This window comes from Bubalus kerabau, chromosome 1 (genome assembly GCF_029407905.1).
Source record: "Bubalus kerabau isolate K-KA32 ecotype Philippines breed swamp buffalo chromosome 1, PCC_UOA_SB_1v2, whole genome shotgun sequence".
Lineage (NCBI taxonomy): Eukaryota > Metazoa > Chordata > Mammalia > Artiodactyla > Bovidae > Bubalus > Bubalus kerabau.
The window spans coordinates 138,213,498-138,228,600 of NC_073624.1; the positions used below are offsets into that span (position 1 = coordinate 138,213,498).

Consider the following 15,103-nt stretch of genomic DNA (forward strand, 5'->3'; position numbering starts at 1 on the left):
TTGGGAAGGCCCTTTCACACCACATCATTCTTTTTCATGCCCAAATTAAAGGTAAGAACATTAAAACGTATACTACAGTAGTAACAGAGGTTATATCTGGGTGGTATACAATTATAAGAAAATTTTATTTCCTTGGAATTTACTGTATTTTCCAATAAAACCATGTGTTACTTATTATTTTTAATGAAAAATGAGTTTCCCTTTTATCTTTATCCTAATCATTGTCCAGCCAACGTGCTAACATTTTATCAAGTGATCAAGGTCAGAATACTTTAAAAAAAAAACAAAGAAGGAAAAGAGGGTTTCATTTCCAGAATAATCAAGTGTGGGAACTTTTTCAATCAACACTAAGGATTTGGTGTGGGATTCTTTTGTGTGTGCTCTACAGCAGGGAGGATAAATTATTTTAATCTGCGGCTGCAACAGCTTGTATTATTAAGCTAAAGTCTTTCCATGTCTAATCCTTTAAACATCCGGGGTGTTGAGAATTTTCAGGCTTGAGTTAGATGGGGCTTCAGAAATCACCCGACTGAACTTGAATTAGGGGAGAGGGTGGTCACCTCGCTCAGACAAGAGGTAAAAACCTGCATTTCTTTTAAGTTTATGTTCTTAAAGTAGAGGTGACTTACAATGTTGTGTTAATTTCTTCTGTACAGCCAAGTGATTAAATTATACATACATAAATATATATATATATACACGTTCCTTTCGCATTCTTTTCCATCATACCATAAGATGTTGACCATAGTTTGCTGTGCTATACAGTATGGCCTTGTTGTTTATCTATCCTATATAAAAGTTTTCGTGTATGCATGCCATGTGCTCAGTCTAGTCTCTTTGCGACTCCTCTGTCCATGGAATTTTCTAGGCAAAAATACTGGAGTGGGCTGCTGTTTCCTCCTCCAGGGGATCTCCCTGGCCCAGGGATTGAATCTGTGACTCCTGTGTCTTTTGAATTGCACGTGCATTCTTTACCCACTGAGCTACTGGGGAAACCTGGGGTATAATAGTTTATATCTGTTAACCCAAAACTGTGGAAGGAAAGCTATGCCAAACCTAGACAGCATATTAAAAAGCAGAGACATCACTTTGCCAAAAAAGGTCCATATAGTCAAAGCTATGGTTTTTCTAGTAGTCATGTATGGATGGATGTGAGAGTCTGATCATAAAGAAGGCTGAGAGCCAAGAATTGATGCTTTCAAATTGTGGTGTCGGAGAAGACTCTTGAGAGTCCCTTGGACTGCAAGGAGGTCAAGCCAATCAATCCTAAAGGAAATCAACCCTGAATGTTCATTGGAAGAACTGATGCTGAAGCTGAAGCTCCAATAATTGGGCCTTCTGATGCAAAGAGCCAACTCATTGGAAAAGATTCTGATGCGGGGAAAGACTGAAGGCAAAAGGGAACGACAGAAGATGAGATGGTTAGATAACATCTCTGGCTCAGTGGACATAAACCTGAGTAAACTCTGGGAGATAGTGAAGGACAGAGGAGCCTGGAGTGCTACAGTCCATGAGGTTGCAAAGTCTTGGACATGACTTAGTGAATGAACAACAACAACCCTAAACTCCCAGTCCATCCCCTTTTACCTCCCCCTTGGCAACCACAAGTCTGTATTCTAGGTGAGTATGTTTCTGTTTCACAGATAACTTCCTTTGTGTCATATTTTAGATTCCACATATAAGTGACACCATATGGTATTTAAGACGCTGAATTTCTTAATTTCCATTCCACCAGCGTTCTTCTGCATCCATGGGGTGGAGGCAGGACGGGGGCTGAGGAGAACCCTCACTACATGACTGCCATTCTATGCAGTATAAGCAAAGAAAGCTATTTTTAGAATCCATGATTACCCAGCTATGTACCAGACTCTCAAAATTCTGTCAAGACAAGTTAATTTTTTTTTAATCTCCATCATATCCCTTTAAAAAAACGAAAAAGAAATCCAAAAAACACACCATCAAGAAGAGCACGCTGATAATACACAGATCCCTGCTCTAGTACAGTCTAAAAAGGCTCATTTTATGTTCTTTACTATTAAAAAACTCCAGGTGCTCATTCCCTTACTCATTCTTTCTCCTTTTAGCAGAGCCCATTTAGACTCTGCCTACTTCTACAAAAAAACATTTGAACAAGAAACAAGTAGCTATTAAAACACACACAAGTAGTCTATCTCAAAAACAAAAGATGAAAGGATTTATCCCCCAAGGAAAAGTTGCTGCCAACAAAACTTCCTCCTTCCATAAAGCAACAAAGCTTTTTCTTTTATCTGAAATGTTACAAAAATAGTCAAAGTCATCAAAGGCCATTATCCTTGCTAACACCCCAATCTTCAAGCCCCTCTAACTGGGGCCTTCCAGATGAAGAGTCTAATGAACTCCAGTTCGCAAATGTAACCACCAACTTAATTGGTAGTAACACATTGCTATAGAATAGCTCCTGTTTATACAGGCAAGGTCTTTAACGACATTAAAAGGCTTAATGCTGTCATAAATTTTAATACAATATTTTAAACACAAGTGAGTTTATCGCTTTTAAAAGTAAATTTACTTAGCTGGGTAAGAAATCCACAACTTCATTAGTATTCTCCTACAACCATAAATTCCCCTTTGTCATATCTGAGCATTTACAGAATTGGCACTGGCTTTAGCTATAAAAATCAATCAAACTGATGCATATTCATCAACTAACTGCTCTAAACAGCCTGATGTGTCTTGGTTCTATTGCAAGGGAAGCCAGGGCTTAAGCAAATTACAGCCTTGCTGGGTGTCAAACTAGGAAATGAGAGGGTTGTATTAAGTGATTACTAAAGCTTCATTCTTGCTCTAACTAAATGCAGTTCTGTAACTACGAGTTTTAAAAAGCTCCAGATACTAAGGAACATGCCAGAGTAGGGCAATATGCAGCCCCACCACTCAGATGCACTGAAAATCCAAATGAAAATGTAAACACATCATCTTTCAGAAGGGCTTAGCTCCAGGCAGCTAGAGTCCTAAGGATGAGCAGTTGCTGGGAAGAAAAGGATTGAAGTAGGCATTTAAATCAAACAGCCTATAAGAGCCAGGCAAAGAGCATACATAGAGATCTGAGTGGGAATTGTGGGAAAACGAAGAGCTGCTCCTCAGTTCCAACTAATTATTGCCTTGCAAGAATGTACACCCTGGGTTATCCCATTTTTGCATATTACAAAAGAATGCAAAAATCCATAAAACCTCTGATATTTAAACATTGAATCCCGAATTGATGCTTTTGAACTGTGGTGCTGGAGAAGACTTGAGAGTCCCTTGGAAGGCAAGGAGATCAAACCAGTCCATCCTAAAGGAAATCAACCCTGAATATTCATTGGAAGGACTGATGCTGAAGCTGAAGATCTAATACTTTGGCCACTGATGCGAAGAGCTGACTCATTGGAAAAGACCCTGATGCTGAGAAAGATTGAAAGCAGGAGGAGAAGAGGGCAACAGAAGATGAGATGGTTGGATGGCATCACCAACTCAATGGATGTGAGTTTGAGCAAACTCCAGGTGATAGTGAAGGACAGGAAAGCCTGGCATGCTGCAGTCCGCGGGGTCACAAAGAATTGGACAGGATTTAGCAACTGAACAACACAAATATTTTAAAACAGTCTACAAGCCAATTATATCTCCACATCAGATACACTTGCAGGACACCAGATTTGAGATCTCTGATGTGGGACACCATACTACTAAGGAACAAAATAGAAAGATGGGGGGAGATGCTAAATAGGAGGAAGGATGCAAAGAAAGAGGATAGAATAGGCTAGGTCAATATCTGAAGTTGGCTCTGTTGAGGGAATTCAGAAGAACAAGCAAACTTGGAGGCAGGAAGAGATTAAGACAGTGAGTCTAAACCTTTTGGGTAGTCATGGGTAGCATATGAGATTCTCATAAATGCTTTAGAAATTTTCCCTGGAAAAATAAACCTAAGGAGTAAGAAGAATAAAGCTGCCCACCAAGATGTCTGTATATTTGTTCCTTGTTCTCCTCCCCTTGTTACCTTACATGGCAAAAGGGATTCTGTAGAAGTCATTAAGTTAAGGAACTTGACATGGAGTGATTACAGTGAGTTATCTCAGTGGACCCAACCTAATCACATGAATCCTTAAAATCAGAACCTCTCTCCTGCCCAAAGCTGTAACAGAGAACAGCCTGTCCCCACACCGGATCTATTCTTTTAGCTCCGAACCTTGTGCTCTGTCGCCTGTGTTCGGTTGTGCTTGCTCTTCACCTTTTGTAAAAGAATGTTGCCCACAGCCTGAAATATAACATGGTAGCCCATTCTCAAGGCTCTGACCTTTAAAGGTTTAACACTTTTCCATTCACACACAGAGAAAAAAGAGAATGACCTTTGTCCTGTTGTAGGTTTATAGGAACACTGTAATCAGACCTACATAGACAGCTGCAAGAACAAACAATTCCGGCACCAAATGGTTTGCAACAACCAACCACACCACCATGCCTCCTAGGTACAAACCTGTGACTTACAGCAACACAAATTTATAATCTTATGCTTCTGTAAGGACAGATGGCCAACATGAGTCCCACTGGGATAAAATAAACATGTCAGCAGGCTTGCCTTCCTTTCAGACAAGAAGCCTGAATCTTAGTTGGGTATGATGGTTCTTTGGGATACAAGTCCACCATCCTCTCAGCCTGCTGGCTTTCTGAACAAAATCGCTATTTCTTGCCCTAACAACTCATTTCTTGATTTACTGGCCTGTCGTGAGATGAGGAGTAGGAGCTTGAACTCAATCACAGTTAGAAGAAAACATGGAAGAATGCTCAGAGAGATGCAAAGTTTCTTGCTATGAAAATGGAAGAAGAGGCCACTTGCCAAGCAATGGGGGCAGCCTCTGGAAATGGGAAGAGGCAAGGAAATGGATCAGTTCTCCCCTAGCATCTCCAGAAAGGAATGTAAGCCTGCTGACAATGTTTGTTTTATCCCAGTGGGATCCATGTTGGCCATCTGTCCTTACAGAACCATAAGATTATAAATTTGTGTGGTTGTAAGCCACAGGTTTGTGGTCATTTGTTACAGTAGCAACAGAAAACCAATATACATAAAGACAATCAAAATTTGGCAAAAACATTCACAGACCTCCTTGATGCTCATCCATAGACATAGATAAAGACTCCTTGTACTAGAAAGAGCAGAACAACATGATCTCAGAGCTGAAGGTAAAACTATTTCTCTTTGGCACACGTGAGAAGATCAACACTACCCCATGACACAGTCAGCTTCAAAATTGCACCTCTACAAGGATGGATTCATTCTCTGGACACTAACTACCCTTATGAGTCTCACTTAAATCACATGTGAACCCCTGACAACTCCTTGCTGCAGACTGATCTTTCTTCTCTTTCTCAAAGTGTTTGTTATGCTAAGAACATGCTCCTCCCCAACCTCCATCCCCAAGAAGATGGCATTTTACACCTGCTGAGATTTAGCCTGGCTTATTTCCTCACTTTGAGCCAGACTGAGCCCTGAAGTATCTTGTTACAGTATCATGTCTCTATCAAGATCTTACTGAGCATGATATGCCTGGACCGGGCCATATGCTGGCTTAAAACGGAAGAGGAAGGTTATCAGGAAAGTGAGCTACCTGACTCAAAGCTGTTTTTAACCTCAGATCTCATTTCACCAGTTCATCAAATTTCACAATCCCTGTAATATTTTGAGATGCTTTTTTAAGTTCCATTAGAATGATCCTGGGTGACGTCACCATGGTTGTGACAAATAACTCTGTAGTTTAAAGTTACCACACCAATCTAAATACTAAACCTAATATGCCAGACATAACTGGCTTCACAGCTCCTGATCTGCAACTTGACACCAGATCCTGTGATTGTCAACGCTGATGCATAGACAATTCTGGAATGCTGCTAGATGAGAAAGAAAAGTGGAACATGGAGGCTAGAAAGGAAAAAGAATAAAAGAACAACAAGATATTTGGGGTCCCATGGAGATTTGCTGAAGTGTAGAGGAAGACAGACCAGATCTGTTTCTGCAAGAAGTGGCCACTCTGTTGGGGAGATTATCTTGACTCAACAAGGAAGGCTGCCCAGTGACCAAAGTATCTGGCTCCTTTTTCTGACATGCAGAAGAGGTCTAGGAACCTCCTAAAATGTTACACAAACTTATGTGGATATGTGCATCTCTTATTTTCTGAAGAAAAGTGCCATAGATCTGAAAATCCAAATGAACCATAACTCCCCATTCCCAAGTATAAGAGGGGCTAGCCTGTATGTTTCCTCATGAGGACTTCTCTAATTCAACACTCTTAGTTCTTACTAGTCACAGAATCCTATTATATTTATGACTTGCCCTCTGATAGCAGCAATAATACCATTTACCCTTTCCACTGTAGATGGTATAGAAAGTGGTCTTAATTTTACCAAACATCTGGCATCTTTGAGAAGGTGAATTACTAACCTCATTTTTCCCATCAACCTCTGTGGAATATTCATCCCAAAGGGCACCATGCATTCCATACAAAGATGAATGTATATTTTGTTTGTTGTTTTCATTTTGTCTGTTGTGTGTTTTGTTGTGTCTTTTTTTACAATTTTGAAATATGCATAGGAATAGAGTTGGCCTTATTATTCCTGAGAGAGGCAGTCACAGGTCTAGTGGGATAAGACAGGGTCACTGTCTAAACTGGCTGTAAAACAGCTTTGTTATAATAAGGTTTCCAATAGGAGGGTGAGTATTCTGATCAACAGAGAAACGACGGGACTGAGTCTCACCCGATCCAAGGTCAGGTGAGAATAAACAGACAAGAGATGGCAACCAGCAAAGAAGGTGAGAAAAGATATCCAAGAATCCAACCAGATAATAGATCACCTTAATTTTAGGATCTCTATCAACCATCTGAGGCGTTATGATTCTAAATTTAGTATGCTGAATATTTAAAAACACAATTTCACTATATATAAAATAGATAACTAATAAGGACCTACTGTAGAGCACAGGGAACTCTTCACAATTCTCTGTAATGACCTACATGAGAAAAGAATCTAAAAAGAATGGAAATAGGTATACTAATTCACTTTGCTGTAGAGCAGAAAATAACACAACATTGTAAATCAACTACAGTCTAATAAAAATTAATTTTAAAAAAAGCACAATTTCACAGCACAGCCAATCTTGCCTGTTGTTGATTCATTTAGACTCTGCTGCCTTAGAAAAAATTTTGAAAGGTCATGCCAGAAGCCCAGCCCTCCCTTTCTCCCGAGAGCTATGATTACACTGTACACAAGATCCTACAAAGACAGCTGACACGACTAGTGGCTGAATTCTTTCTTCTGTTTACTTCCAGAAGAGACTTTCCATAGACAGCTGCAAGGCCAGGCTCCCATCTGAATGCCATGTCAACCTTGCTGCAGTCAGCCTTCACCCATGTTCTTGCCCTGGACCCAGGAGTTGTCTCCTGCAGGTCTAGGAGACCAGAGAGGCCAGCCCAGGGCCACTTCAGGGCTTAGAGACATCACTTGGATCAGCAAAGAAGCCACACCTGCTATGCTGCAATCAGACATTCGTAAATTCAAATACTGGTTCAGTCTTTTTCACTTGTACAATATCAGGCAAGTGCCTTCATGTCTCAGCCTCAGGGTCCTTCTCCATAAAATGAGGCTAAGAGTATCCACTTTCTGGGGAAGGCTGCTGCTGCTGCTAAGTCGCATCAGGGAAGGGACGAGAGCTAAATGACAGAATATACGAGAAGCAATTGGCTTGATGCCTACACTATTATTACTAATTACCATGATCACAGAAGAAACGCTAATCATCTCTAGCATGGAATGAAAGAGGACAAAATGATACCAGCATTTCTTTTTCTCAGGGCAGGAAGGTCTGTACTCTTCTCTGAGCCTTAAGGCTGATTATGTTCTGACTGAAGGGAGAGAAAGTTATTTATATTTCTCTTAGACTCAATGATTCTCCTTCTAGGCCCCATTACAGAGTTTCTCTGACTTCACAGTGATGCCAATGAAAGTGAGAAAGCCTTGCCTCTTGCGTGGGGGTAGCAAGCACAGGTGCTCCCATGTCTGGGAAAGGAACCCCAGGCCCACTGCAACTTCTGACAACAAAGGGCCCACCTTGGTTGAACTCGCACAGTTTCTTGGCACCTGGAGGTGGGGTTGTGTGCACTCTCCTGAGCCGGTGTTCCCAGTTTCCCTCGACACTCCGATTGGCTGGATACCACATGCTCTGTCTCCTGCAAGAGAAACAGGAAAGGGAGATGAACCGTCAGCAGCCAACAGTTCCACAGGGTTCTCCGGTGGGGGCTGGGTCACAGAGCAGGGCAGCAAGCCATAGAAAATACACACACTGATGATCGTGGGGAAGAGGGCCGATGAGTAATTCAAAACTTAAGAAGTCTCCTTCTATCTTGCAGTTGCTGCCAGATTACAAAATAAAGAGGAGGTTTCCCTGGTGGTCCAGGGGTTAAGACTCTGCACTTCCAAGGCAGGGGGTGCAGGTTCAACCCTTGGTCAGGGAACTAAGATCCCACATGTAGTGCAACCAAAAAAATTCCAGATACAGAATAAGGAAAAAGTAATAATAAAAACCTAAATTTTACAAACATTAAAAATATTATAGAACAGTCTTATGGACTCTGTGAGAGAGGGAGAGGGTGGGAAGATTTGGGAGAATGGCATTGAAACATGTAAAATATCATGTATGAAACGAGTTGCCAGTCCAGGTTCGATGCATGATACTGGATGCTTGGGGCTGGTGCACTGGGACGACCCAGAGGGATGGAATGGGGAGGGTGGAGGGAGGAGGGTTCAGGATGGGGAACACATGTATACCTGTGGTGGATTCATTTTGATATTTGGCAAAACTAATACAATTATGTAAAGTTTAAAAATAAAAAAAAAAAAAATATTATAGAGCTTCCCTGTGGCTCAGTGGTAAAGAATCCACCTGCCAATGTAGGCGACATAAGTTTGATCCCCGATCTGGTAGGATTCCACATGCCACAGAGCAACTAAGCCCATGCGCCACAACTGAGCTTGTGCCATAGAGCCCAGGAGCCACAACTACTGAGCCCATGTGCTGGGACTACTGAAGCCCACGCTCTGCAATAAGAGAATCCACCACAGTGAGAAGGCTGCGCACCACTAGAGTAGCCCCCAATCACCGTAAACAGAGAAAGGCCCACACAGCAACAAATACCCAGCACAGCCAAAAATAAATAAAATTATGAAAAAATTATAGAACAGTATTTAATGAGTATTTAAGAGTATTATAAAGAGTATTTAATTTATTTCTGCACAAAGACAGAAATATAGATCAATGGAACAAAATAGAAAGCCCAGAGATAAACCCATGCACCTATGGACACCTTATCTTTGACAAAGGAGGCAAGAATATACAATGGAGAAAAGACAATCTCTTTAACAAGTGGTGCTGGGAAAACTGGTCAACCACTTGTAAAAGAATGAAACTAGAACACTTTCTAACACCATACACAAAAATAAACTCAAAATGGATTAAAGATCTAAACGTAAGACCAGAAACTATAAAACTCCTGGAGGAGAACATAGGCAAAACACTCTCTGACATACATCACAGCAGGATCCTCTATGACCCACCTCCCAGAATATTGGAAATAAAAGCAAAAATAAACAAATGGGACCTAATTAAAATTAAAAGCTTCTGCACAACAAAAGAAACTATAAGCAAGGTGAAAAGACAGCCTTCAGAATGGGAGAAAATAATAGCAAATGAAGCAACTGACAAACAACTAATCTCAAAAATATACAAGCAACTCCTGAAGGTCAATTCCAGAAAAATAAATGACCCAATCAAAAAATGGGCCAAAGAACTAAATAGACATTTCTCCAAAGAAGACATACAGATGGCTAACAAACACATGAAAAGATGCTCAACATCACTCACTATCAGAGAAATGAAAATCAAAACCACAATTAAGTACCATTTCACGCCAGTCAGAATGGCTGCAATCCAAAAGTCTACAAGCAATAAATGCTGGAGATGGTGTGGGGAAAAGGGAACCCTCCTACACTGTTGGTGGGAATGCAAACTAGTACAGCCACTATGGAGAACAGTGTGGAGATTTTTAAAAAACTGGAAATAGAACTGCCTTATGATCCAGCAATCCCACTGCTGGGCACACACACTGAGGAAACCAGAAGGCAAAGAGACACGTGTACCCCAATGTTCATCGCAGCACTGTTTATAATAGCTAGGACATGGAAGCAACCTAGATGTCCATCAGCAGATGAATGGATAAGAAAGCTGTGGTACATATACACAGTGGAGTATTACTCAGCCATTAAAAAGAACACATTTGAATCAGTTCTAATGATGTGGATGAAACTGGAGCCGATTATACAGAGTGAAGTAAGCCAGAAAGAAAATCACCAATGCAGTATACTAACGCATATATATGGAATTTAGAAAGATGGTAACAATAACCTTGTATGCGAGACAGCAAAAAAGACACAGATGTATAGAACAGTCTTTTGGATTCTGTGGGAGAGGGAAAGGGTGGGATGATTTGGGAGAATGGCATTGAAACATGTATAATATCATATAAGAAATGAATCGCCAGTCCAGGTTCAATGCAGGATACAGGATGCTTGGGGCTGGTGCACTGGGATGACCCAGAGGGATGGTATGGGGAAGGAGGTGGGAGGGGGGTTCAGGATGGGGAACACATGTACACCCATGGCGGATTCATGTTGATGTATGGCAAAACCAATACAATATTGTAAAGTAATTAGCTTCCAATTAAAATAAATAAATTAAAAAAATAATAAAATGGATTAATTTTATAATATATAAAAAAGGAAAAATTATAGAAGAGTATTTAATGAATAAATAGATTTGAAAATATAATCTCCAGAATATTTATAGCATAGGCTCGATTTTGCCAAATCAAATATATGTATAAATGTATATACACACACACACAAATACACACACATACAAAATTGAAACCAAGCAAACCAAAATCTTAACTATGACTAACATTAAGATGTCATTTTTTTTTTCTTTAGGGTGCTCATCTACATTCATTAAAATAATGATACATTATTCTTATAACAAGAAAGAAATTTAAGTGAATCTGAAAACTAAGGGACAAATAATTTTTATAAATTCCAAATCCTAAGTATGCTTAGTATCCCTGTCCTCCTCCCCAGTCCCTCTCTCTCTCTCTCTGTCTCTTACACACACACACACACACACACACACACCTGTCTATACTGCACCCAAAGAAATCACTAGATTGGCCACATCATCCTATGATGAACTCTACTAATTAATTTAGGAAAACTAACAGAAGTCAAGTCTAGAGAGTATCATAAACATTCCCAAGTTAGAATGAATCTGTATTCAGTACAAAAGACACACATACCCAAAATGAAAGACTTATATACGTTCAGCAATTGAAACATAGTGTTTGAGCAATGCCAAACCTCTGACAAACTTTCCTTAGGATAAAATAGCCCTTCTTTACATGAAAAATGAAATACGAAAACCAAAATCAGCAATTCAGAAAATGCAGATGGCTACTGTCATCCAGTCAAAATATTCATGTGATACAGTGAATCAGGCTCTGACTGCAGTATATTGTGGTGACGACACAGACCAAGTTCCTCTCTTACGGGCACAGGTTGAAGTCAGTGTAAGTGCCAGTTTGTGAAGCATCTCAGAAAGCATTTTTCTAAAATACGAGAATAGTTTGACAGGGCTATTTGCCAAGTAGTCATCACAAACTTCTAAAGCAAAACCATAGGAAAGCTTTCCTATAAGAGGGGTAAAATGGGAAGTAGGAGCAGAGCTGAGAAAAAGAAATGAATTAGAAACACCAAGATCCTTTAGTTTCCGTTTTCTAAGCGTCCAGCGTCAGGCAAGAAGACACACCACATGCAAGGTTGCCATTAGTGTCTGATACTTCTTTAGACATAGTGGCTGCCTGCAAAAAATTCTACGGCTACGTGAATACTGCTCAAGTTTCCCCAAACAATGGTTTTCAAGTGAGATAGCTCTGCTTGCAGGTATGTGTCCTTAGACAAATTACATCCATTATCTGGACCTTGGTTTCCTTGTCTGTACAATGGAGATAATATGGCAAGCTCATGAGGGTATTGAACAAGATGCTATTTTACTGCTTGCCAACTGGAGGCATACCATGGAATGGGAGCTACTCATGATGATAATTATAATCCTTTTATAAAAATTCCTCCCACGCTCAATATTCTGCAACTAGTGTTAAGGAAATACTTGGAGACTTAGCCCAAATGAGCTCAGTGAAAGCAAACTATTTTTGTGTTGGGATGCACGTTTCAGGTTTCTATACTAATAATATTATTTTAAACACTGTATTTAGAAACCACCCTACTTGGAGACCTAATGATAAGGCCCTTCTAATTTCTAAACAATTTAAAATAGAAATTTCAATTTTATTAAAATTTAACCCTTTTAAGAAAGAGTAGGTTTTTGTTTTTCCCAAAGAGAGTGTTTTATCTCATCCTTTGAACTCACAGAGGCCAAAAAGGGTTTCAGGCCACACATTGCAGGACTCCTATGGATTTTACAAGTAAAAGCAAGAATAAATAAATGGGACTACGTCAAAACTAAAAAGCTTTTGTATGGCAAAGAGAGCGATCAATAAAACCAAAAGGCAGCCTACTGAACAGGAAAAGATAATTGCAAATCATGTATCTGATAAGAGGCTAATATCCAAAATATACAAAGAATCCACACAACTCATAACAAACAGAAATCTGATTAAGAAGTGGGAAGAGGGCCCGAGTAGATACTTTTCATCAAGGAAGGCATACAGATGCTCAACAGACACATGAAAAGAGCTCAACATCACTAATCATCAGGGAAATGAAAATCAAAACCACAATGAGATGTCATCTCACACCTATCAGAATGTCTCTCTGATAATAACCACCAAATAATTATTGGTGAGGATACTGAGAAAAGAAAACCCTCATGCACTGTTGGTGCTAATGTAAACTGGGACAGCCACTATGGAAAACAGCATGGAGTTTTCTCAAAAAATTAAAAACAGAACTACCATATGACCCAGTGATTTCACATCTGGGTATTTATCCATAGAAAACAAAAGCACTAATTGAAAAGATATATGCACCCTTATGGGCTTTCCAGGTGGTACTAGTGGAAAACAACCCACATGCCAGTGCAGGAGATATAAGATATGTGGGCTTGATCCCTGGGTCAGGAAGATCCTCTGGAGGAGGGCATGGCAACCCACTCCAGTATTCTTGCCTGAAGAATCCCATGGACAGAGGAGCCTGGCGGGCCATAGTACACAGGGTGGCAAAGAGTCAGACATGACTGAAGTTACTTAGCCTGCACACACACACACATGCACCCTTATGATCACTGCAGCAAATAGCCAAGATACAAAAACAATCTGTGTCCATCAACAGAAGAACGGAAGGAAAAAAGAGAATCATATAAACACATACGGGCATATTGAATATATTACTCAGTCATAAGAAAAGAATGAAATCTTGCCATCTGCAACAACTTGGGTGAACCAAGAGGGCATTATGCTAAGTCAGAAAGAGAAAGACATAAGAAATAAGTCAGAAAGACAAACACCATATGATTTCACTAATATATGGAATCTAGAAAACAAAACAAACAAACAAGCAAAACAAAACAGAAACATACATATGGATGCAGAGCATAAACTGATGGGCGGGGGACTGTGCAATACAAGTCAAGGGGATTTAAGAGCTATTAACTTCCAGTTGCCAACAAAGGTCCGTCTAGTCAAGGCTATGGTTTTTCCAGTGGTCATGTATGGATGAGAGAGTTGGACTGTGAAGAAGGCTGAGCACGGAAGAATTGATGCTTTTGAACTGTGGTGTTGGAGAAGACTCTTGAGAGTCCCTTGGACTGCAAGGAGATCCAATCAGTCCATTCTAAAGGAGATCAGTCCTGGGTGATCATTGGAAGGACTAATGCTGAAGCTGAAACTCCAACACTCTGGCCACCTCATGTGAAGAGTTGACTCATTGGAAAAGACTCTGATGCTGGGAAGGATTAGGGGCAGGAGGTGAAGGGACGACAGAGGATGAGATGGCTGGATGGCATCACCGACTCGATGGACATGAGTTTGGGTGAACTCCGGGAGTTGGTGATGGACAGGGAGGCCTGGCGTGCTGTGGTTCATGAGGTCGAAAAGAGTCAGACATGACTGAGTGACTGAACTGAATTGAACTGAACTGAACTTCCAGTTATAAGTCATAGGCATGCAAAACATAGGGAATATAGACAACAGTATTGCAACATTTTTGTATAGTGACAGATATTTACTAGACACATCATGATGATCAGTGTGTTATGCATACAAATGTTGAACTACTATACTGCACACCTGAAAATAACACAACATTGAATGTCAGCTATAGTGAAAGTGAAAAGTGAAGCTGCTCAGTCGTGTCCGACTCTTTGCAACCCATAGAGATTGCAAGATACCAGGCTCCTCCATCCATGGGATTTCCTAGGCAAGGGTACTGGATTGGGTTGCCATTTCCTTCTCCAGGGGATCTTCCTGACCCAGGGATCAAACCCAGGTCTCCCACACTGCAGGCAGACGCTTTAGCGTCTGAGCTACCAGGGGAAAAAAGCGACCATCTACTACATACTAAGGATGCTGATAGTTAAGAGGGTTATAAAAAAGTAAATGAGACATCTTTGCCCCCAAAGAACTATAGAATCTGTTTTTGACAAAGACTAAAGCATGAGATGGCAGACACTAACTGGCCTACTTCTGTGTTAATGTGTTTGTCAAATGGGAGGTACAAACTGACCAATGGGAATGAGGCAAGTAGAAGCCAAGATCTTCTCCTCCAGGTTAATCTTCCCACCACCTAGTTAGGCATAGTCTGGATGGGCATCTGTAAGAGCAGTCATCCTACATCTCTTCCCGCTCCCAACCACCCTCTTCTACCCTTTGACGTCACCTCCTGCAAGTCCCAAGCCCAGCCTCAGTAAAGGCATTTCTGGGTTTTCTGCTCTATGCAGGAACAAACTGTCTAAGCTCTGAGACATTTCATGAGAAAG

At 40.6% G+C, this 15,103-nt stretch overlaps 1 protein-coding gene across 7 annotated transcripts in view; it reads right to left on the minus strand.

Annotated features, from left to right (window-relative positions):
- Window positions 1-15,103, minus strand: part of FAM13C (family with sequence similarity 13 member C) — a 154,666-nt gene that overhangs the window by 80,448 nt on the left and 59,115 nt on the right. For all 7 annotated transcript variants that reach the window (XM_055589569.1, XM_055589576.1, XM_055589590.1 and 4 more), the window contains one exon: window positions 8,116-8,234. In XM_055589569.1, the coding sequence (XP_055445544.1) occupies window positions 8,116-8,234 (119 nt within the window). The remainder of the gene's footprint in view (window positions 1-8,115; window positions 8,235-15,103) is intronic.